At 34.4% G+C, this 26992-nt stretch overlaps 1 protein-coding gene across 1 annotated transcript; it reads left to right on the plus strand.

The window, feature by feature from the left end:
- Window positions 1-2505: 2505 nt before the first annotated feature.
- LOC141649708 (uncharacterized) lies at window positions 2506-2979 on the plus strand. The gene has a single exon (XM_074458391.1). It carries the CDS (start codon window positions 2506-2508, stop codon window positions 2977-2979), a length of 474 nt encoding a protein of 157 aa, XP_074314492.1.
- The last annotated feature ends 24013 nt before the right edge of the window (window positions 2980-26992 follow it).

Raw genomic sequence — 26992 nt, forward strand, 5'->3', positions numbered from 1 at the left:
CAATTTATCACGGTAAGATCGATTTTATTCTTCTCTCAAATTTTGTTGAAACTTTATTTATTTTCCAAATTAATTTTTTCTCAAAAGGTTTTCTAACGTCAATTTATTTAGCGAGCTTTTATTACAGCAATATTATGAATCAATATCTATCTATATTAATAAAGGAAGCTTTTTTCAAGCGATTATAGAGAGTCCAATTTTAGCAACCTAAATAAAATAAATCCTAATTTTATTTAATACTCCCTCCTATTCTAAATAACTGTCCCATTTGCCATTTCCGTCTATTCACATAACTGTCCCATTTGCCATATTTGGACATGGTTTTTTATTTTCCTACCCTTAACTCTTTTCTTTATTTACCACCTAAATCACTCATAACTCATCATATTCAATACTTTTCATTATTTAACTCATATATTCTTACCCCTATATAATAATTTTCATTATTTTATCTATATTCCTTAATTTTCGTGTCATTGTCTAAATGAGACACTTATTCAGAATAGGAGGGAGTAATTTTTATAAATAAAGAATTTATACGATAGAGTTTGATAGATATACAAACTAAATAATTTATACGATAGAGTTTGAATGATATACAAATTAGGGAATTATCACTATATATAAAGTGGTATGATGAGCCTACCAAGCATATTTTATTTCCCATTCTATTTTATTCTTACGTTTCTCTTCTTTTATTGCAATTTACGGAGTATTCTTTATTTTTGCTATTTTGTTTGTGAATCTAATTAACTTTATCTTGCTTTTTAATGTCAGATTAGAAGAATATCAAGCAATCTCACTATGCTTAATGCTTTGATTTTAGATTGGAACTTTGGAAGAGACTTTATAAGCAATTAAACATGTACCCTCCAACACTCCGTATTAGACATTGAAAGTCATCTCTGAATACGTTGTCAATTCTTCATCCATTTTTATTTGGTACAATAGTGTGATCTGTATGATTTGCAGCATTCAAGATCCCCGCAAATGAAATTTTTGTTGTTGTTCCCCCTTACCCTTATGACTTTACTTTGAGAAAGCACTTTTATTTGAAGTAGTAATCTATTTTATTGTAATGTTTACTAGCCATGGGAGGAATGTATTGTCCACAAAAGTAAAAATAAACGTGTGGGGTCGGAAGACAAGAGGATGAAGCAAAATAAACGATATTTTAATTGGTTGTAAGAGGAGAATGTAAAAAGAAGGTAAATAACAGAAGCTAGATAGTAATTCGCTATTCCGTTTCTTATTATTCACGATAAGAACAAGACGGGTTAAAGTATTAGGCTTTTAACAAAAGAAAACACACTTTTATCGTTATCAAACTGGTAAAGCACGGGGAACCGTAATACAATTGATTATCTATTTATACTATTATTCCTCTAACAAAATAGTGTGTTATGTTTAGGTAAATAACAATGTTACGATAATATTAGAACATACCAAAGGTTTTTGATAAATCATGATTGTAGACAACACTTCAATATTACCATTAAAGTTATATAGACCCTTGACAAGATTATAATACTGTGTAATTTTTTGTAATTAAAACACATGACATAAAAAATTATTGATGATGAATTTTAACATGCTATTTTAAACTTAGTGATGAACCAGTGATTATATGTAATAAAGGTCCAATCTTGACTCGGGAAAAAAAAAAAGAAAAAAGAAAAAACCTTTCTTAAACGAGCTTTAGTCAACATGGAATTTGATGGGTATTTGGCATGTATAGTACAACTATAATGAGATAAATTTTTTATCCATATGATAAGAGTTCCAATTTATGAGTCTGGCATGAATGTGATGAATAATGTCTATCAGCTTAGGAGTAAGTTTCCTAAAATACCGTCTTGAATTTGATTAGTGTGTGAGATATAGTAAAACTAAACTACTTTTAAAAGTAGCAAAAAGAAAAGGAAAAGAAAAGAAATCAATTACACCTCATATTATATTATAAATATTATATAAACATTATTGAGGGATTGTCTTTCAGGAGAATTGTGCAATCTTAGAATATGGTTTTTGTTGGTATAATAACGTAGATAATTCACAAGTTTAAAAAATAGGAGTCGGATGTAAATTTTATTTCTAAATAAAATGGTACAGGGTGTTTATTAGGAGATTGGGCCTATACTAGGCCCGACTACCATTAGGGTTAGCCAAATTAGGGTTAAGTTCTAGGATTAGTGGTATTATAAATACCCTCACCATAATCATGTAAGTCACAACAATCAATAATACATTCTCACTTCTATGCAATTCTTCCCCTCTCTATAATTCTAACATGGTATCGAGCTTGGTTTAATTTCTAAAAAACGTCATTTTTTTTCTCTCCTTGCCATGACTGGCGGAGATAACATTCCACAAACGGACAATTCCGTCCCTAAAATCGATCCCCTTTCTCCTTTCTACCTAGGCTCGGGTGATTTGCCTAGCCTCAAACTATCCACCATTCTTCTCAATCATCGAAATTATGACAATTGGAGCCGCTCGATTCGTATGTCGTTAAAATCGCGTCGCAAGTTTGGCTTCTGTGATGGCTCCATTAAAAAACCGTCTGACGAACCCTTGCTAGGGCAATGGGAGGTTATCCATTGTACCATTGTTTCTTGGCTGCGTGCGACCATCGATCCGGATGTTCTCGAAAGCATTCCGTATGTTGAAGACGCTACTGCCATGTGGAAGGATTTGGAGGAGCGATTTGCTGTCGTTGATGGTACGTCTATTCACTCTTTGAAAACTGAATTGGGTGAATGTCGTCAAACAAAAGGTATGTCCGTTACTCAATACTACGGCAAATTAAAATCTTTATGGGACGCAATATCTATTCATGAACCCCCTTTCGCTTGTCAATGTGGGAAATGCACTTGCGATATTGTTGGAAAGGCGATTAAGCGTCTTGATAATGAGCGATTGCATCAGTTTTTTATGGGATTAGACCGTAGCTTGTATGGGAGATTGGGCCTATACTAGGCCCGGCTACCATTAGGGTTAGCCAAATTAGGGTTAAGTTCTAGGATGAGTGGTATTATAAATACCCTCACCATAATCATGTAAGTCACAACAATCAATAATACATTCTCACTTCTATGCAATTCTTCCCCTCTCTATAATTCTAACAGTGTTCATTATGTTTTTTTTAATAAGGGAAAAAACAGACAAATCACTAAAATCATATCAAAACTGTAATTTAGTTGTGCACTCAAAATTTCAGGCAACACAGTTAATATGTCAAATGTCGGAGACACAATATCATTTTTGTACTTAAATTAATCCATTGCAATTTGTTAAAATTGTTAAATTTGTCATAATATGTTAAAAAAATATGAAAAATGTTGCGGTTTCAATGAATAGGGGAAAATCAATTTAATAAAAAAGGCTATGGATATAAGAGTAAAAGCTTTTGTAAGAAATCATACTCCGGTGACCAAAACATTAATTATTTTAGTTTAAAGCATGCTTTTAATTAGAAAAAAATAACCAAATAATCAATTTTCTCAATTCCTCTTAAGATGTAAAATGTATTAGTCTTACAAAAAATTAAATAACACGATATTATTTCTGGACACGTACATCGCACGGGCATTAAATCTAGTATATAAATAAAAGAGGCTTTTTTTCGAGACACATTTCCCTACTATAAATAGAAAATAACTAATTGTTTAAAATTTTCTATTAGAAATAGGAATACAAGTTTTCTATTAGACATAGAAATAATTAATTATTTATAATTTTCCTATTAGAAATGAGAAATAATTTACAATTTATTAATATTAGAAAAATATTCATTAATATTTTTACACTTATTATTAAATTAGAAAAAAAATCGATATATTAGCACTATCCAATTTTCTGGAAATGTGTTAAATATGATAATTCACAACATAAAATGTTTGTAAGAGATTAACAACATAAAATTTAAACAGTCAATTTAAGCAATGATCAATTTTTTTTTTTTAACAAAAGGTCATGAAAAACACATAAAAAAGCAAGAATAGTTTTTCCCTAACTTAGTGAAAGACCATCTCTCAAAAGCTTTTGTTGTGACAATTTTACATGCATAAAAAAGGGTACTATTCAATTATATCGAGTAAATTAATTATTATTTATGCTCTATTTTTTTTTGTATAAATTGAGCACATCATCAATATAATTTAGGGAGATACGAATTGGGGAAAGGTTCCGATAATGAGTTCGATAGGTGTTTGAGGTATTAGAAATAAGGATGACTGCGTCGGATTTGGTGGTTAATTACTTAATTTCATCATTGGTTTAATTAGTGGGTGTGGAAGTAGGATGGATGAAAACTTTGATATTATTAATTAGAGAAAAATATATATAAATGAGGTAATTTTATTAACTAAATATCATATGTGTAGAACGAACCAATACTAAATGTAAAAAACACTTATTATTAAGTAGGAAAACTACTAGATAAATTGGAAAATAAACATATATTAAGAAATAAACTAACTTTGTAGTATCATATGGATAAATTTACTTTTGATTCATAGCGTGAAAGGTTTAATGAATATCGTGCAATATTTTATTTGTGATCTAGGGGCAATAAAAATGAGGCAATAATTATGGGGTGATTTCTCTACATAATGCTATAATATAAATTAATTCTCTATGTATGGTTGTTTTAAAAATAATTCCCACCATATTGTTTATTTAGGTTTTGATGATCTAAAGCAACAGGGGTGGAAATAAAAAACAAAATTAAATTCTCTTATATAATGTAATGTTAAAGAATTATTCCCTAGGTATAGTTCATTTAATTCCTTATTTATATTTATATTTCTATAGATTATAAATAAATATTATTCACATATAATATTATTCCGTATATTATACTAAATTTAAATTACATTTATGGTAAGAAAAATTAAATATTTTTTTAAAAATTTGCAAAAAACTTATATTATATAAATACATTTTTTCATAGTTTTATCTAATAATTGTTATATTGATGATGTTTATTTATATTCACTATATATTTGTTAAGATGCACCAAAAATTGAGCGCATTGATTTTTACTTGAAGCGTATCTACTCTAGACATTCTGCAAAAATAGAGGACATAGGGGGAAAAAGCTATATATACTCCATCCACATATAAGTATTTGCCCTATTTCTCTAATATATGTGAGGAGTATTTTATTGAAATGGAGTAAACATAGGTGTTGGGGAGGGAGTATTTTTTATCATAAATATAATATAAATTTATTAAATATGGAGTAGTAATATATGTGAATATTATTAATATATTACTTATTAAAATTTAAAACTAAATAATGCATTTAAGAGAGTATATTTAGGAAGTAATTTTTTTACAATACATTATACAAGGAATTCCAAATTTTTTTTATTACATGCCTCTTGCTTTTTATTATCCAATCCTATATCAATTATATGGTGGGAATTAATTTTAAAACAATCATATGAAGGGAATTATTTTCCGTCATAACATTATGCAGGGAAAACACCCATAATTATGAGATAAAATTTGAAGGAAAATGTACAATAAAAGTGGAATGGACGGAGTAAGATTTATTTATGCTAAATGAAATAAGTAGCAAAGTTCGTGTGTGTGTGTGTGTGTGTCTCTCTCTCTCTCTCTCTCTCTCTCTCTCTCTCTCTCTCTCTCTCTCTCTCTCTCTTTATATATATATATATATATATATATATATATATATATATATATATATATATATATATATATATATATATATATATATATATTATATATAGGGGCGGGTTGAGTACGGGCGAGTTACGGTGCGAACCGCATTTAACTAGCTTATTTGTCACTTTTTTTTTTTTTTTTTTTACATACATTTTATTACCTTACCAGATACACTTCTTATTCAGATACATTTTATAACATAGCTAGATACACTTTTTCCACACTAAAATTATACATGCACTTTTACACTTTTTTAAACTATTTTTTTTGCGGATACATTTTATATTTTTTCCGGATACACATGACATTAAAGCCAGATACACATTATAATATTTCTGGATACACAAATTTATACTTCCGGATACGCATCGTATTAATACCAGATACACATGGTTATACTGCCGGATACACATGTATCCCGTATTAATGTCGTGTGTATCTGGGGTGGTATTTTGTGTATCCACTTTCACCACCGTCATCACAGCCCCCACTACCACCGCCAATGCCCCTACCACCACCGACACCACCCCACCGAATCCACCGCTCTCATACCCACCCCACTAACCAAACCATTTTTAGCTGCCCATTCCACCACTAGTCAACGCCGACGAGATTCTCAAACAATCACCACTGCCAACAATAGATCAATCCACGGCCAGCATCATCTCAAAATTGTCGCCGGTACCGACATAAGATCTGAAATAGAAGTAGCTTTCATGGGGAACGAAAGGAATATGAGATGTACCACCAACAACATAGACCACCTGAGCGACGCCGGTGAGAGCATCGGTAACCTCTGATGGCGCCGACGACGCCACCACCATAGCTCAGATACCGTCGCTGCCATAGCCAGTTCACCTCCTTTGCGCGCACACCACTGTCAGTCCGTCATTGAGCTGTCGTTGGTCGCCATACCCTTCTCTCTTCTTCTTCCTCTCAACATCGCACCTAATTTACGCCGGCGGCTTTCGAGCCCAGATCTCACCGGCGCATTAACGCACACCACTGCCATAAAACTCGACTTCGAATTTCTCCGACTATAGAGGCGACACCCAGACAGATCTGGAAGGAGAAAGAAAATGAAATCACTGCAGTCGTTTCCTGCCAACAAAATTGTTTTCTTACTTAAAATCTTCCAATTAATTCATTAAGGCGATTAAAATTATGAAATTATAATTCATTTTGAGTAGATCTAAGTTTCAAAATTATGAAAATCAAAGAAAAAACCATGAACACGGAGGCTGATGGTCGAGCTCCGTCAGATGTAGGCCCTCACACGCACCACGCACAAATTGTTCTTCGTCTCCACTTCTTTTTCCGACATCCACACCGTGAAAAATCAACCGTTTCCTCACAACTATCGCCGAAAATGCCGCCGACGTCGAGTCCTGCGAACTTACAGCGATTTATAGGTTGTGGATAGTGATGGTGGTGGGGTTGCCGAAGCTAACTCTGGTGCCGACGTTAGTTGGATGGATGTTTTGTTTTGGGGTCATGGGGATGAGTGATAGAGAGACAAGATGAGTGATACGAGGGTACTGTAAGTGTAGAGGTTTGTTTAAGAGGATGAAGGGAGTGTGTAATATTGGCCATCGATTGCTTTGATCTAAGGGTCTGTGTTTAGTTCGTACGGTTCGCACCGTAATTTAGTTCGTACGGGATCCTGATTCTATATATATATATATATATATATATATATATATATATATATATATATATATATATATATATATAGAGAGAGAGAGAGAGAGAGAGAGAGAGAGAGAGAGAGAGAGAGAGCAAAGTTCTTCTAAGTCCCTTTTTTTTTTGAGTCCATAAGTTCCTCCCACAACCCTTGGATCATGAATGGTGGAAAGTTGAGATTGAAAGCAAGAAACACACTTAACACTAATGAATTTACTTCTCTCTCTAGTTTTAGTAATACTTTCACTAATTCATTATCATACACAATTAACACCACCTTTTGTCTTATACTTCCAAGTTTATGAAAATTTTGTTAACATTTTTCCTGTTTCGGTTTTTTTCGTTTTTTTTTTCGAGACAAGTTTTCGACATTTTAGGATTTTACGAGTGTAATTCTAACAGCAAAATGTGTAATTTTAAGGAATATTTTCGAGAATTTAGCGTTTTACAAGTTTAACTTCAATCTTTTCCGAGTGATTTTAACGAATAATATTTTGAATTTTTGTAATTTTATCACAAGTTATTGTAATTTAGCATTTTACGAGTGTTATTTTAATGACAAAAAGTGTTATTTTAGTCCAGATAAGTGTAATTTCAGTCCAAGGAGATTGTTATTTTTAGTCAAGGAGAATGTAATTTTAGTCCAGAAAAGTGTAATTTTAGTCCAGAAAAGTATAATTTCAGTCCACTGAGAATGTAATTTTAGTCCATTGAGAGTCTAACATTAGTCCAATGAGAATATGAGAATATGACCAAGTCCATGGAGAGTGTAACATTAGTCCAATAGTGTAATTTTAACAGAAAAAAGTGTAATTCTAACAACAACAAAAAGTGTAATTTTAGCAGAAAAAGTGTTATTCTAGCAGAAAAAAGTGTAATTCTAACAGATAAAAGTGTAATTCTAACAACAAAAAGTGTAATTTTAGCCGAAAAAAGTGTTATTCTAGCAAAAAAAAGTATAATTTTAAAAGAAAAAAGTGTAATTTTAATGAAGAAAAGTGTAATTTTTACAGAAAAAAAGTGTAATTCTAACGAGAAAAAGTGTAATTCTAACAACAAAAAGTGTAATTTTAGCCGAAAAAAGTGTTATTCTAGCAAAAAAAAGTATAATTTTAACAGAAAAAAGTGTAATTTTAATGAAGAAAAGTGTAATTTTAAGAGAAAAAAAAAGTAATTCTAACAGAAAAAAGTGTAATTCCAACAACAAAAAGTGTAATTCTAGCCGAAAAAAGAGTAATTCTAGGAGAAAAAAATGCACATCTAAGATGAAAATCAACAAATAACCTTAGATCTATTTATTAGATCTAAGACTAAAATAAAACGATCTAAAATTATATGAGATGTACTTAGTAAATACAAGACTAAAATAAAAAAATTCACAAAATAAAACGAGATCTAAAATATTTACTCAAGTAAACAAAATAAATATACCTAATGTCATAATTTTTCGTGTACACTTGTAGATCTAGGTTTCCAAAATTATATTATTCATAAATTAACCAAAATTTTTAAAAATAACCACCAAATCTGAAGAAAATGAAAAACATAAAAAAGAAATCTGAATTTTTTTTTAAAAGAAGAAACAAAATCTGAAAACGAATTTTTTTAAATAAAAAAAAACACCAAAAATAAGAGAGGGAGGAGGGACACGTGATTTTAGAAGAAGAAGAAATAATAATAAAAAAAAAAAAACAAAGAGAAGCAGGACACGTTATTTTAGAAGAAGAAGGAAACAAAAAAAAAAGAACAACAAAGAGAAACAGTTGAGGAGTGTGGTGTTTTGGAACAAAACGAACACGGTAGAGGGGTGTGGTGTTGCCACCGCCCCACGACACCCCACCCACTACGGATGACACAAAAAAAAACAAAAGAAATGAAGACAAAGGAGGCGACATTCGACGAGGAGAGGCGACAAAGGAAGGAGAGGCGGCGGACAAGTGGTGGTGTCCAGATCTGAAAAAAAAAAGGAGATAGTTGTGGGGTGGCTTGAGATGGCGGTAGTGGGAGCAATGGTGGTGATGGGTCGGCTGTGGTGGCGGCGTGGCTCAGATCTGGGAGAAATGGGGTCGTGTTGTGCGGTGGTGGCTTGCATGGCGGTAGTGGGTGGCGGTCGAGGGTACAGTCGTGGTTGTTGTGTGGGTGGTTGCGGGAAGGGTGTTGTGGTGTGGGTGGAAGCGGCATGGGAGAATAGGAGGAGTGTGGGAGTGGGTGGCGGTGGCCACGAGGGTGGGTGGGTGGGTGTAATATGGAGGGAATTTTTTTTATTTTTTAGATTTTGAATTATTTGGGTTTGTTAGGATGAGAGTATTATTTGGGTTTTGAATTAATTTGGGTTTTAGAGAGGGAGTAGAGAAGTGAATTGTGTGAATGAGAGAGAAGTTGGTGGAAAAATAAAGGTTATATAGTGGATTAATATTTGATTAGTGTGGATTAGTAAAGTAGAGAGAGTGTTTTATTAGGCATTAATCCTCCTTTTTTTGCTTCCAATCTCAACCCTCCATCTTCCTCATCCAATGGCTCTAAAGGGAACTTATGGACTCAAATGTAAGACATGGACTCACTTGATCTTATCACTATATATATATATATATATATATATATATATATATATATATATATATATATATATATATATATATATATATATATATATATATATATATATATATATATATATATATATATATATATATATATATATATATATATATATATATATAGGCAAGATCCGGTGAGTCCACCTATATTTTTGAGTCCCATGAGTCCACTTATGTATCACACACTGTACACAAGAATATCACGATGGTACATAAGGTTAGTCGACAAGTTGGGATGAACTGCAGTAATCCAAACTTACAAGCAGAATGTATCGTTATCACATATATTAGCTGGAACACATGGGCCCATGTAGACAGATCATGTCGTTTTCCAAACATTATTTTATGGTTTGACCATAAAATAATGAAAGAGCATGTCGTTTTAAAAAAAAAAAGGGTTATTCCCATTGGTACCCTCGAGTTATCCACTTTTCTCACTGGTATCCTCGCCTTTTCATAATCTCCAATTATACCCCTTAACTTTCTTCTTTACTCCCAACTGTTACCATAACTATTTTCCGTCAAATACTTCCGTTAGATTTTTGACAACGTGTACTATATATCTCCCTCCCAAAATCCACGATTAAAATTCATATATTCCTGCTACCTCTGCTTGTTTGCCCTATTCAACTTCCTCTTTGCCCTATTCAACTTCCTCTACTTGTTTTTCTGATTCTTCGTCAAATTTATCAACACACACATGAGTGACAAGTCACATATCAAACTGCAAAAGAGAGGGGAGAAATGCAAGGTAAGATTACCAATCGTTGTAACAAGATGAGTGGCAAGTCACATATCAAACTTTTTGACTCACTAGAAGACTTAGAGGGTGCAGTTTTGGGCAATACTGAAACAGAATTTGCAGCTGAAATTGTCAACACCTAGACATCAGCAGCGGCTTCGGTCCATGGTTCATCAAGCAAGGTTCATGAGAGGAAGACAAGATGAAGAATTGCTGATATAATAGCAGTTGATTTTGTATTATGACTGATATGGAATGCTAGTTAGCAAGAAGACCAATCTCCTTTATGTCTTTAGCAGTTGCTGTAATGTTTTGTTTTGGTTCTAAAACATGAAACTGGCATGTCTTTACAAACAGGTAGACAAGATCAAGAATTGTTACTATGAAACATGAAAGTTTTTGTTTGAGAAACACATTCATCTACTGTAAATTTGCTAGATTCCCTCCTTTAATTCCAAGTATCTAGCTTCAGCCTTTAATTACTTCACAAAAGCTCTATTAAGACGGTATTATCCGTCTTAAGCTTAAGACATGTCAAATAGCATACGACTTGTCTTACCTATTCAAGTGGTAGATTATTTGACCCGTTTTAATTCTTAAAAGAGATTTATTGTACATCACATTTATCATTCTCCAAAAAGAATCAGAAACAATAGACTAGTGATTCGTTATTAAACCCAACAAAGAAAACCATAGAAATTTCAAATTTAAACATGAAAAACAATCATGGTACAAATGATTAAAAGTTAGAAGATGTCAGACAAACCTGGAAAAGAGAAATTGAGTTATTCATCTTCTAATTGGAGATATCAACGAATGTCGAGAATCAAATGGAGTATATTCAGTATAGTGAACAAGATGAAGTGTTGAGGATTAATCTAGTACTCCACAGCCAAGTTTTTCGAGAATCAAATGGAGTATATTCAGTATATTAGTTGTATATAGAAAGTTAAAATGAGATGTCATCACCATAGCCAAACTGCGAAAGGAAAATGAGGTAGGCTTACAGTGAGCTTTTAGAGTGGATTTTGGGAGAGAGAGAATGTACATTTAGCAGCTGAGTCACAAAATCTAACGGAAGTGTTTGACGGAAAATAGTTATGGTAACAGTTGGGAGTAAAGAAGAAAGTTAAGGGGTATAATTGGAGATTATGAAAAGGCGAGGGTACCAGTGAGAAAAGTGGATAACTCGAGGGTACCAATGGGAATAACCCAAAAAAAAAAGAATGAAAAAGCACTCACTTTATGGTATAGTCTAACCATAACATTATTTTAAAAGAGGAGGAATGGATTCCATTAAATTAGAGGGAGGAGCGCCTTCTACAATAACAGCGGCAAAAGCCATTGTGGAAGCTGGAATTTCTGTGTTGGGGCATGTAGAGTTGACTCCTCAAGCTATCAGCGTTCTGGGTGGATTTAGTCCTCAGGGGAGAAATGTCTCAGTGCAGTTAATGTACATTTTTTTTGTACAGTCTTTTGTTTGTTTCGGGAACTGAGGTTTACTAACTTCCAAAATAACGATTTCATGGTAGGAGTATTATGAGATTGACCCATTTCATGAAATTGGGTGTAACTGGGTGGAGACCATAACATTATATTAGCATGAGACCGTCTCACATGAGATCTGTGGCCTCACATGAGATCTGTGGCCCATGTAAACTGGACGACTAGCAAATGTATCATTATCACATATATTAGCTTGAGTTGCAAGGAAGACGGATCTGCCCGTGATATTATTTAGTACAACCAGTGATATTGTTTAATGTAAGGTGCGATATTATTTTGTACAACTTGTGATACTCTTCAACTGGACTCACAGACTTAGTACAATATCACAGGTTATACTAAACAATATCACAGCTCAGACTAAGGAAAAAAAATTATCCATAAAATTTTTTTTTTTCGTAAAAAAAAAAAAAATCGTGATATTTTTGTGTAGAGCGTGTGATACATAAGTGGACTCACGGGACTCAAAAAGATAGGGTGGACTCATGTGATCCTAATTCTATATATATATATATATATATATATATATATATATATATATATATATATATATATATAAGGTCAAGATCCGGTGAGAACCACTAACATAATGAGAACCGTGAGAACCCTTACTAAATCATCATCAAATCTTGTTCTGAAAGTTTTGATGAATCATTTACCCTTAGTTTAGTTTATTCGAACACATTTTTAATTTAGCTAAAAATTTTTATTGATTTTATTAACAAAATATAAACTTAATATACAAAAATACAATTAAATATACTAAAATGGCTATAGATGCACCAAAATGATTACTACGTGCATGAAAATTGTTACATGCATGAAAACGATTATTAGGTGCATGAAAACATCAGGCTCTAGGTGCATGAAAATTGTTAGATACATGAAAATGAGTAGTAGGTGCATGAAAATTAATAAAATGTTTCTCGTCTGGATTTTCGTCAATAATTTACACTTTTTGAAACAAGAAAGATGTTATCTAACCATAAAATTCTATGCCGAATCCAAATATGACGTTATCTTTTAGAAAAAAATCCGTAAGGTGGAGTTCTCACGGTTTTGACTATGTAGGTAGTTCTCACCGGATTCCAAATCTATATATATATATATATATATATATATATATATATATATATATATATATATATATATATATATATATATATATATATATATAGAGAGAGAGAGAGAGAGAGAGAGATAGAGAGAGAGAGAGAGAGAGAGAGAGGTGGGATCCGATGAGTCCATAAGTCCATAAAACAATATCACGCACTATACAAAACAATATCACGAATTTTTTTTTACGAAAACTTTTATTTTAGTGTAAGTTGTGATATTGTTTAGCATAACATGTGATATTGTATTGATTGATTGAATAAATTTGAGATGAGTTTTGGAAACAAGGATGAATCTTGCAAGAGATGTAGTTGTCTTAGATCATTTGTGCGAATAGGGAATAAAAATAGGGGGTATGCGAGCAAGACTTTGTTTCAAATATGCAGATGGGGTGGGTTGAGTTGATATTGTATGCGAAAGTTGAGTGGGGATGAATCTATGGTGAATTTGCGGAAGGTGAACCTCACTACATACTACAACGACATCATTAAATAAGGGTAGAATCGACAATTTTATCAAATGATTTCCATTATAATGAATGATTTCCATTATAATAAATGATTCTGGTTGTGGTCTCAAATGATTGTTTGGAGACGGGGTGTATGTTCATAAAGAGCCGCAACCATGTAGTATTGCGTTGGAGCTTGATTCACATTCAAAAGTACATCTATAGTTTGACCGGGAGATATAACTACGTAACTACTTGTGAATGTTTTTGTGCAATTACCTTTGATCCAACAATGATTAAATTATAGTTTGTTATTCCAAATAAGGAGATTTGTTACATTATTGAGTTGATTATGCGTAGTAGATTGTTTCCTTGACCAGTTGAAAAACAAACTATCATCAACAAAATCTAAAAACTTTGGAATTTGGAGTATCATATGGATAAACTACATCTAGGTTTTATTTTTGTAACAAAAAATATTTATTAATCAAACACTCATTTATTCTCATTTCAATATTATGTTAACGAGAATTATTTATTGGTTATGCAGCGTAGATAAATGCTTAAACATGAATTATGTACCATATTTCATTATAATTATTGTGAAATTTATCGCACATTATTTTAATATCCGTGCAGCGCACATGCATGAAAACTAGTTGTGATTATAACAAGACTGTTGAAATTACGTGTTTGCCTTTTCCTAATTAACACCCCCCCCCCTCTCAAACAACTTGACTCCCGAGATTAATATCTTTTTTGTGATAAAGAAATTTTTAAGTAGACAAAGAGAACTTTTCATCTCACACTAAATTTCAAAATTTTCATACAAAATAGATATTTTCTAGTGAATTTAGTTTTCAACAAATGTGATGATTAGGATTGCATATGATATTTTGACAAGCTAATCAAAGTAAGATTCGCATTCCTACTAAATGTTGGTTATATACTCAACAAGTTAACATAAAGAATCTTAGGATTCATTCAGGCAGGCTATTTGATTTTTCTGCAAGTGTTTCATAAATAGCTTATTTGATAAATAAGATATCTGAAATAAATTGCATATATATATATATATATATATATATATATATATATATATATATATATAGGCGGGATCTCGTGAGTTTGGTTCTTACGTTGAGTTGTGAGTTTTGAAAATCTCAGCCACTAGATCAAAGAAAACCAGAGGCAGAGATTAAATTTCAAAAATAAAACAAAGCCCCGGCATTCGTTCTTTCCAAGACTCTGACATCACCCCTTCAAAGTTTTTATCTTCATCTTCTCTCCCTCAAAAGAAAAACCCATATTTGTGTGAAAAAAAAGATTAATAAACAAAAAAATACATAGAATTTTGGGAAAAAATTACAGTAGCAATGTTATCTCATTGTAATTTCCCGATTTCTAAACTCAAATTCATGTATTTAAGTTTCGACATTTTCGAGCCCAAATATTACGACGCCGTCGCATGTACTGTCGATTTTGACGACTTTGTGATCAGGGAGGTAGTTGAGAGGGCGATTATGCTCGGAAAAACGACGATTAAAGTTAAGGGGAGATATTTGTGGGAGTTGATGATGATTTGGGGGAATTGATCGAAAAATAGGGATTCTTGATTGAGGTATAGATTGATGAATTTGGTGTAATTGATCCGCTATTTTGCGACTCCAGTACTCGATTTTGATAGGCGACTATTTGTTACAAATTATAATTTTGATTGATTGGATCAATTTCATAGTATTTGTTGTTCGTTATTCTTGTGTGATTTTTTATCGGAGTTGATTTGATGAATTTGATATTGGCCTCGTCTGCAATAGAGGCGAGATATGGCGGCAGCGGCTCTAGTTGAAACGGTGTCCTATCAGTTTGAGAGAATGGAAGGAGTGGAGAGAGTGTTAATGAGGCGGATATGAGTGGTTTTAGTTCGATGCCGCTACCGCTTTGAATATGTGCACGAGAATTCAAGCTTGATGGTGCGAGTGGTGGCAATTGAGTCGAGCTGCTGCTGCTTAGTGCCTTAGTGTGGTAGTCACGGTAAGTGATGGAGTCCATGGTGATGCTGCTGGTCTTGTTTCGCAAGAGCAAAACATGACCTGTGGGTAGTTGTCGATTGGCGAGCTCCGTCGTCGGTTTCGAGACCGAGTTGAATTGTGGTGATGCTGGTGCTTTTCTTGTCGGAATCTGAATTTAATGGCTAGCCATGGTGAGTCGTGGTCGGTGGTTGTGGTAGATTCCGATGATCTAGCTGTGTGTGGGGGGCCAGTTTCGAGATAAGTGTTTGGGTTGTTTGGGTTTATACTGGTTGTGTTATGACTTATGAGTGATGGACCTGATGGTAGCTGAGGTAGAATCTTATATTCTTTTATCCATGTTTTTTGACGGTGGTAACTGCATAGGTGTATGCGTAGGTTGATGATCTATAAGCTTGTAACACCCCGGTTTATAAAAGAAGCCTTCGTCAAGACATTCCCTAATAAACCGGACTGTTACCATCTCGGTTTCCCGAGGTAGTGAATAACAAATTAAACTCCAAGGCAATTTATATAATTGTTTTTAAATTAATTATTACAAAACCTCTTTTACGTCAGATTACAAGAACTAACATAAATTAAAGTGAAAGTCTTCTAGATGATGATCTAGCTACTAAGTCGTCAGATCCAGTGTCTCACGCCCATCCAGCTCCCGTTCTATCTCTTAACCTGTCAAGTCTGCTCGCCAATATTTGGGTCATCACAGGTGTTCATGAATACACATGGTCAACCACGAGGTTGAGTAGGGAAAACAATTAAACAACAAAATATGATATGCATGATCCTCCGTCACCTCCATCTCCATCTCAACTCGTATCTCATATCTCATTTCTCATATCTCATAACCCGGACAACCCAGCCATACCGATCCCCGGTAGACTATATATATCGACCGTAGCCTATCTCGCCACTCGCAGGTTGAGGACACCAGGGCAAGTCCTGCAGAACCCGCCTGGGCCTTATCACAACTCACATCGTATCTCAACATCGTCACTCCTACACCATCCTCCAACTCCAATGCATATGAAATGCTCAACAGAAATTAATGCAACACAATATATATATATATATATATAAATCACTGAACTGATAAATCATAAAATCATGCCGGTTACCCGATGTGGTGATATCATACTCAATACGATCAATTCAGTCAATCACCTTCCCATATATGAATCATAACGTAAATCAAGAACCACGAATCAAGTCAACACAATTAAACAACAACGATAATAAGTCAAGTGTATTTCCCTACCTCAGTACTGCAGTCAAATAGTCGGGTGTCCAGTAATATTCCACAACAATTCGCCCTCTGAAAGATAATTAAATGATAACAATTACTTAACTATTCCCGTTCCCAAAATAGAGAGTTATTAAAGATAGAATTTCCTAAAAATGGAAACTTTCCCGATATAGTAACTTTTCTATTTAACCCGTCTCTAATTAATTAATTATTATTGATTATTATTTTATTTTAAATAACTCGAAACTAAAACCAAAATGATAATTAAAGGATTAACGAATTATACGATTAAGAAAACCCAAATCAAACAATTGAACAACTCAACAACCCGACTCAAAACCCGTCTTTAATTATTTAATTAACTCGGGAATTAAATTAATTAATTAAGAATATGACCAAATAACGAATTATAATGATTAAGCTATGAAAAACCCGTTTCAAAACTAAAAACAACCCGTCATCAACCACCATCCCTTCACACGCACTCCCACACTCCCACGCGCCACCTCTCCACCGTGTCAGCCACCAGTCCAAACACCCACTCTGACCCAGCCACCAAAGACCACCCCCACTGGGGTCGACTGTCGCCGGCGAGTCAAACCAGGGCCGTCTTTTGGCTTGGTTCAGCACCGTGCCTCACCAAACACCCCTAGTTCTCAACCTACAACCACCGCAACCAACAACTACCCCCTGCCAAACAACCACCATCCTACTCGCCGTCAAGCAGTGCACCCAGGAGCCATGGCGCCGCCGGCTCGACCTCCCCCGAGTCCACGGTGGCGCCACCCCAAACCTACCCATTCTAACTCGCTTTGAAAACCCATGACTTAAACCCGTTTTACTCCCCGACGCTGCTCGCCTTTCACACCACTACTACCACCCAAAACCACCCTAACCACCACCACTACACTCGTCACATACCACCCATTACCATTACCCCGACACCAACCACCAGGAACACCTCCCCAAGTCACGAAACAACAACCAACCTACGACAGAAATGCGAAAATAGAGGAAAGGGGGTTGACTCATACCTTTTTCTGCCGCTACTACCGCCATCAGGGCCACCCACGGTTGTCGACCAACGGCCTAAGGCCTTCCTTGCTGCGCCGTCAACACCCAGGCTCACTCTCTCTCTCTCTCTATGCGTGAAAGTTGATGTGGAAGCTGATGAAGGAGGGAGGCGTGAGGGAGACGGGTTGAGGGAGGGATTTAGGTAGTGTTTAGGTAAATTAGGTTTAGGGTTTAGGGTTAATTGGGTTGAACATGCTATTGGGCCACTTAAATGGGTTAGCTCACATTTCGAATTCCATATAAACCCGTCTCAATTAACTTACGATAGCTTAACGTAATTATCGACTCACCATTAACTCGACTTAATTAGTAATATAAATGTATAATAACTAATATATAATAATATCCGTTTAATTGATTATATAAAATACGGGGTATTACAGTCTTCCCCCCTTAAAATGAACTTCGTCCCGAAGTTCGCTCCCATACTCAAACCTCGGAAGGGTATTGTATATCGTACTTACGGACGTCACGCATTTCTAACACGGTTAACACACACTTTTGACACATCAATTAAACATAACAAATACGAAATATTCACTCAATACCAGTAGTTTAACTATACTCTCCTTTTACACCTCAACCAACTAACAGAAGTATGAATAAAACATATAGAACTCATTTGCATAGGTACCCCACAACGAAATATCAACTTGATCAAAACTACGATCTACAAACAAGTGCAAATTAAACATTAAGATTTTACAATCCTACCCAACTAAAAATATGGTTACGTTCTCGTAACCTTCATTATTATAACTAAAGTTCTCAAACTACTGCTAACAACTGAAAGAGGATAAAATATTCACAACTCACGCTTAAGTTAACTAATCCTTACCAAAGACAATCAATATACAAGCTCTCTCAAGGAAGCTACCGTTACCAGTAAAAATCATTAGTAATTATTCATTTCACCAATCATTGTAATCTCATACCTTAGAAACATAGGGGATCAATCAACATAAGAAAAGAATTAGGGTCAACACTTTGATAAATCGATTTATGAAAATTTATAACCTAATAGGTCCAGTCTGACTTTCCTTTACTTAATTGTACAGGTTTAGGTCCAGACACAGAATCACCGAAAAAAATGAAGATAACCAGTTTCGCAGTACTTATCATCCTAGAAATATTTTTAATCCTTATAACAAGGGTTTGGGATTTATTCACGAATGACGAATGCACATTGATTGACAAATTTTTACAACTTATTGGTCGAGTCAAACAAGCGAGTAAACGGCGATATTGGAAAGTTAACATACAAGACTATCATACATAAAATTTCGTTCTTGGTATTAAATATATTTAGACTGCACCCAACACCATGACATAAAAGATTAAATGTATTTAACTACACCAATTTTACAGATGTTCCTTACATATCATGCTAATATAAATCATACCATGTTAACACATAACTCACTTAAATCACCCCATTACATTTCCCGTTTTGACATTCGTAACTAACCACAACCCACCAATTCGCTACATGAACGAACAACCTGACTAAATTAACCCACTACTTGTGACTCCGTTCTAGTTTCATTCCTCCAACTAGCAAATATCATGGAACCATACCACCAAACATTGGCTGGAAATCTCATTCCGGATTTATACTCACATGACAAAATTTAACTTCATTTTCAAAACTTTTACTTTCATACCTGACGGTGAATAACTTTCCTAACATAAATCTTATAACAGAGCCGTCCATAGAATCCATTTACAGCTTACTACGAAACTCAAAATCAGATAAACTTAATTCAATTCCTTCAAACAAAACGAGCTTAGGTGTCGACTCATATATTTGTGATTTACAGGTTCATCTTATTCATTTCAGTCCTATCTTTACTAATGAACGATTATCGTTGGAACCAATGCATATCATGTGAATCATCAAAGGGTTATCCCATTATAATTGCCAATATAATTATCATAAACAATCTTTATTAAAATATAATTGATAGTAACGACTCGAGAATATAGATATGTCAATTGTCATGTTATATCAAACAGTCTCCTTTATATCATGCCCATACAATTGCAAGAATCACTTTAGCATTTTATGACGATATAATAACGAACATATCCGATAAGAAATAACGCACTGTTTGTTATCATGTCATAGGTTTAGGTTTAACTGAAATAATTTAATGCGATGAAGGTAATAAATATAACTATGGGCACTCAACTCATATGAAAGACATTAGAACTCAGATGCATCCTACATGTGTGAACATTTAGACATACTCATTACTACCATCCATGTGTAAACATTTAAACATAATTACTATAAATATTCATGCGAGTGTATTAGAACAATCAAGTTAACATTTAACGCCACCAACTTTACCAAGATATGACAATATAGTTTTATATTTATATATATCCGACCATTATGCAAATATGATGAACACGCCAGAAATGTTACAACATGCCAAATGTATATAACGTATGCAAACAACTGGACTCGTATAAACATTTCACCCTCGATTAAGAATCCAATTAAGCTATCCCATTTTACTCATACTATCATGCCAACAATGTTATCAACTAAGTTTTAATTTTATCACTTGTTAAGATACATAATTACTGAACATGCGTGCTACTATCGTCATATAAAACATTATAAATTCACGTTACTAAAGCTCATGAATTAACCAAACAATTGTATGAAAATTCAACATAGAACGCACATTTTAAATGTTTTGATTCACGTTGTAACTTTCAAAGATCACGAATAAATAACCGTTCGATTAAAACTTGATTCATATTATTTTTATAAAACACGGAGAGTTAAAAACACAGAGGAAAAAGAATTAGGTCTAAAGTACAAGAATTCCATTTTTAAAGAATTTTACAACTCAGTTGGTCCAACAAACATGTGACAGCAATTGGTCTGAAACTTGGGTCAGTTTGCAAAACTTATTATTTAATATTGAGACATCAAGATTTTTCGTGGCTTATTAATTTGAAAACATATGCGAATATTCGGGTCGATGGAGTTGGAATTATGCAAAGATTATTAGTATAATTTAAATGAGAATTTTTACAAAATTGTTGGTCAAAACATCACCGCACAGGAACTTCCTAACCACAGCTCACTAAAATATTTATTACTCCTAATCCGTATATCATATAAGCATGAAACCAACGCCAAATGGACACTAACTCCCAAGGCTATCTCTCATATAATTTTCATCCATAGGAAATAAACAGAAAGGGAATGGCAGTAAGGTCAATTAGAGAGTAACATCAACCAAAACGAGTTTCATCACTAAGTCATTCATTTTCTATGTTCCAAACTCTTACAACCATACTATCGATACTAACCCATCCTAACTTAAATCTCACACTGTACGTACGTAAACATCTACCCCATAGAATCCCTTCACATCTCAATCTACTCCTTACATCTAAATCACGATTGCTACGACTAAAAACATATAATTCGGTAGTGTTTCTAATTACTATCACAAGAGTATACTAGCATGGCTTTGGGATCACATAACCGCATATTCGTAGACATAATAGTACTATCAACACATCATTCATACAAAATACTTACCGTAGCGTTGTCTGAGAATGGTTAGAATATATGGGTCTCAAGGTATACATCAACTCTTTTATGCAATAATCAAGGTATCAATCAGTTAACACTTAGGCAACGATATATGAATTTCATGCTCAATCTCAAGCAACTATTCTACCCTTTCTCTCATATACACTCAGGGTTTCCGGGTCAACTGAGAGGGCCACTGGTTCGGTGTGAGGGGGCCCTTAACTCATACCTTACCTTAGTGTGCTCCTAACAGTTCTATCCCGGGGTTCATTTTATTTAGACACATCCTATGTTCATTGGGCTCATTGGTTTAGGCCTGAGGATCGTTCGCTCTGATACCACTTTGTAACACCCCGGTTTATAAAAGAAGCCTTCGTCAAGACATTCCCTAATAAACCGGGCTGTTACCATCTCGGTTTCCCGAGGTAGTGAATAACAAATTAAACTCCAAGGCAATTTATATAATTGTTTTTAACTTAATTATTACAAAACCTCTTTTACGTCAGATTACAAGAACTAACATAAATTAAAGTGAAAGTCTTCTAGATGATGATCTAGCTACTAAGTCGTCAGATCCAGTGTCTCACGCCCATCCAGCTCCCGTTCTATCTCTTAACCCGTCAAGTCCGCTCGCCAATATTTGGGTCATCACGGTGTTCATGAATACACAGGGTCAACCACGAGGTTGAGTAGGGAAAACAATTAAACAACAAAATATGATATGCATGATCCTCCGTCACCTCCATCTCCATCTCAACTCGTATCTCATATCTCATTTCACATATCTCATAACCCGGACAACCCAGCCATACCGATCCCCGGTAGACTATATATATCGACCGTAGCCGATCCGCATTTCTTGTTGAGGACACGAGCAAGTCCTGCAGAACCCGCCTGGGCCTTATCACAACTCACATCGTATCTCAACATCGTCACTCCTACAACATCCTCCAACTCCAATGCATATGAAATGCTCAACAGAAATTAATGCAACACAATATATATATATATAAATCACTGAACTGATAAATCATAAAATCATGCCGGTTACCCGATGTGGTGATATCATACTCAATACGATCAATTCAGTCAATCACCTTCCCATATATGAATCATAACGTAAATCAACAACCACGAATCAAGTCAACACAATTAAACAACAACGATAATAAGTCAAGTGTATTTCCCTACCTCAAGATCATGATCAAATAGTCGGGTGTCCAAAGAATATTCCACAACAATTCGCCCTCTGAAAGATAATTAAATGATAACAATTACTTAACTATTCCCGTTCCCAAAATAGAGAGTTATTAAAGATAGAATTTCCTAAAAATGGAAACTTTCCTGATATAGTAACTTTCCTATTTAACCCGTCTCTATTAATTAATTATTATTGATTATTATTTTATTTTAAATAACTCGAAACTAAAACCAAAATGATAATTAAAGGATTAACGAATTATACGATTAAGAAAACCCGAATCAAACAATTGAACAACTCAACAACCCGACTCAAAACCCGTCTTTAATTATTTAATTAACTCGGGAATTAAATTAATTAATTAAGAATACGACCAAATAACGAATTATAATGATTAAGCTATGAAAAACCCGTTTCAAAACTAAAAACAACCCGTCATCAACCACCATCCCTTCACACGCACTCCCACACTCCCACGCGCCACCTCTCCACCGTGTCGCCCACCGGTCAAACACCCACTCGACCCGACCACCAAAGACCACCCCCTTTGGGGGGTCGATTGTCGCGGCGAGTCAAACCAGGGTCGTCTTTTGGCCTGGTTCAGCACCGTGCCTCACCAAACACCCCTAGTTCTCAACCTACAACCACCGCAACCAACAACTACCCCCTGCCAAACAACCACCATCCTACTCGCCGTCAAGCAGTGCACCCAGGAGCCATGGCACCGCCGGTTCGACCTCCCCCGAGTCCACGGTGGCGCCACCCCAAACCTACCCATTCTAACTCGCCGAAAACCACGACTTAAACCCGTTTCTACTCCTCCCCGACGCCGCTTTGCCTTTCACAGACCACTACTACCACCCAAAACCACCCTAACCACCACCACTACACTCGTCACATACCACCCATTACCATTACCCCGACACCAACCACTAGGAACACCTCCCCTAGTCACGAAACAACAACCAACCCACGACAGAAATGCGAAAACAGAGGAAAGGGGGTTGACTCATACCTTTTTCTGCCGCTACTACCGCCATCAGGGCCACCCACGGTTGTCGACCAACGGCCTAAGGCCTTCCTTGCTGCGCCGTCAACACCCAGGCTCACTCTCTCTCTCTCTCTCTCTCTCTATGCGTGAAAGTTGATGTGGAAGCTGATGAAGGAGGGAGGCGTGAGGGAGACGGGTTGAGGGAGGGATTTAGGTAGTGTTTAGGTAAATTAGGTTTAGGGTTTAGGGTTAATTGGGCTGAACATGCTATTGGGCCACTTAAATGGGTTAGCTCACATTTCGAATTCCATATAAACCCGTCTCAATTAACTTACGATAGCTTAATGTAATTATCGACTCACCATTAACTCGACTTAATTAGTAATATAAATGTATAATAACTAATATATAATAATATCCGTTTAATTGATTATATAAAATACGGGGTATTACAGTCTTCCCCCCTTAAAATGAACTTCGTCCCGAAGTTCGCTCCCATACTCAAACCTCGGAAGGGTATTGTATATCGTACTTACGGACGTCACGCATTTCTAACACGGTTAACACACACTTTTGACACATCAATTAAACATAACAAATACGAAATATTCACTCAATACCAGTAGTTTAACTATACTCTCCTTTTACACCTCAACCAACTAACAGAAGTATGAATAAAACATATAGAACTCATTTGCATAGGTACCCCACAACGAAATATCAACTTGATCAAAACTACGATCTACAAACAAGTGCAAATTAAACATTAAGATTTTACAATCCTACCCAACTAAAAATATGGTTACGTTCTCGTAACCTTCATTATTATAACTAAAGTTCTCAAACTACTGCTAACAACTGAAAGAGGATAAAATATTCACAACTCACGCTTAAGTTAACTAATCCTTACCAAAGACAATCAATATACAAGCTCTCTCAAGGAAGCTACCGTTACCAGTAAAAATCATTAGTAATTATTCATTTCACCAATCATTGTAATCTCATACCTTAGAAACATAGGGGATCAATCAACATAAGAAAAGAATTAGGGTCAACACTTTGATAAATCGATTTATGAAAATTTATAACCTAATAGGTCCAGTCTGACTTTCCTTTACTTAATTGTACAGGTTTAGGTCCGGATACGTAATCATAGAAAAAATGAAGATAACCGAGTTTAAAGACTTATCATCCTAGAAATATTTTTAATCCTTATAACAAGGGTTTGGGATTTATTCACGAATGACGAATGCACATTGATTGACAAATTTTTACAACTTATTGGTCGAGTCAAACAAGCGAGTAAACGGCGATATTGGAAAGTTAACATACAAGACTATCATACATAAAATTTCGTTCTTGGTATTAAATATATTTAGACTGCACCCAACACCATGACATAAAAGATTAAATGTATTTAACTACACCAATTTTACAGGTGTTCCTTACATATCATGCTAATATAAATCATACCATGTTAACACATAACTCACTTAAATCACCCCATTACATTTCCCGTTTTGACATTCGTAACTAACCACAACCCACCAATTCGCTACATGAACGAACAACCTGACTAAATTAACCCACTACTTGTGACTCCGTTCTAGTTTCATTCCTCCAACTAGCAAATATCATGGAACCATACCACCAAACATTGTTTGGAAATCTCATTCCGGATTTATACTCACATGACAAAATTTAACTTCATTTTCAAAACTTTTACTTTCATACCTGACGGTGAATAACTTTCCTAACATAAATCTTATAATGAGCCGTCCATAGAATCCATTTACGACTTACTACGAAACTCAAAATCGATAAACTTAATTCAATTCCTTCAAACAAAACGAGCTTAGGTGTCGACTCATATATTTGTGATTTACTGGGTTCATCTTATTCATTTCAAGTCCTATCTTTACTAATGAACGATTATCGTTGGAACCAATGCATATCATGTGAATCATCAAAGGGTTATCCCATTATAATTGCCAATATAATTATCATAAACAATCTTTATTAAAATATAATTGATAGTAACGACTCGAGAATATAGATATGTCAATTGTCATGTTATATCAAACAGTCTCCTTTATATCATGCCCATACAATTGCAAGAATCACTTTAGCATTTTATGACGATATAATAACGAACATATCCGATAAGAAATAACGCACTGTTTGTTATCATGTCATAGGTTTAGGTTTAATCGAAATAATTTAATGCGATGAAGGTAATAAATATAACTATGGGCACTCAACTCATATGAAAGACATTAGAACTCAGATGCATCCTACATGTGTGAACATTTAGACATACTCATTACTACCATCCATGTGTAAACATTTAAACATAATTACTATAAATATTCATGCGAGTGTATTAGAACAATCAAGTTAACATTTAACGCCACCAACTTTACCAAGATATGACAATATAGTTTTATATTTATATATATCCGACCATTATGCAAATATGATGAACACGCCAGAAATGTTACAACATGCCAAATGTATATAACGTATGCAAACAACTGGACTCGTATAAACATTTCACCCTCGATTAAGAATCCAATTAAGCTATCCCATTTTACTCATACTATCATGCCAACAATGTTATCAACTAAGTTTTAATTTTATCACTTGTTAAGATACATAATTACTGAACATGCGTGCTACTATCGTCATATAAAACATTATAAATTCACGTTACTAAAGCTCATGAATTAACCAAACAATTGTATGAAAATTCAACATAGAACGCACATTTTAAATGTTTTGATTCACGTTGTAACTTTCAAAGATCACGAATAAATAACCGTTCGATTAAAACTTGATTCATATTATTTTTATAAAACACGGAGAGTTAAAAACACAGAGGAAAAAGAATTAGGTCTAAAGTACAAGAATTCCATTTTTAAAGAATTTTACAACTCAGTTGGTCCAACAAACATGTGACAAAGCAATTGTCCAAACTTGGGTCAGTTTGCAAAACTTATTATTTAATATTGAGACATCAAGATTTTTCGTGGCTTATTAATTTGAAAACATATGCGAATATTCGGGTCGATGGAGTTGGAATTATGCAAAGATTATTAGTATAAT

This window comes from Silene latifolia, chromosome 3 (assembly GCF_048544455.1).
Source record: "Silene latifolia isolate original U9 population chromosome 3, ASM4854445v1, whole genome shotgun sequence".
Lineage (NCBI taxonomy): Eukaryota > Viridiplantae > Streptophyta > Magnoliopsida > Caryophyllales > Caryophyllaceae > Silene > Silene latifolia.

What these genes read in the sequence shown, in the direction of transcription:
- LOC141649708 (XM_074458391.1), top strand. Translation starts at nt 2,506, where the DNA reads ATGTCGTTAAAATCGCGTCGCAAGTTTGGCTTCTGTGATGGCTCCATT.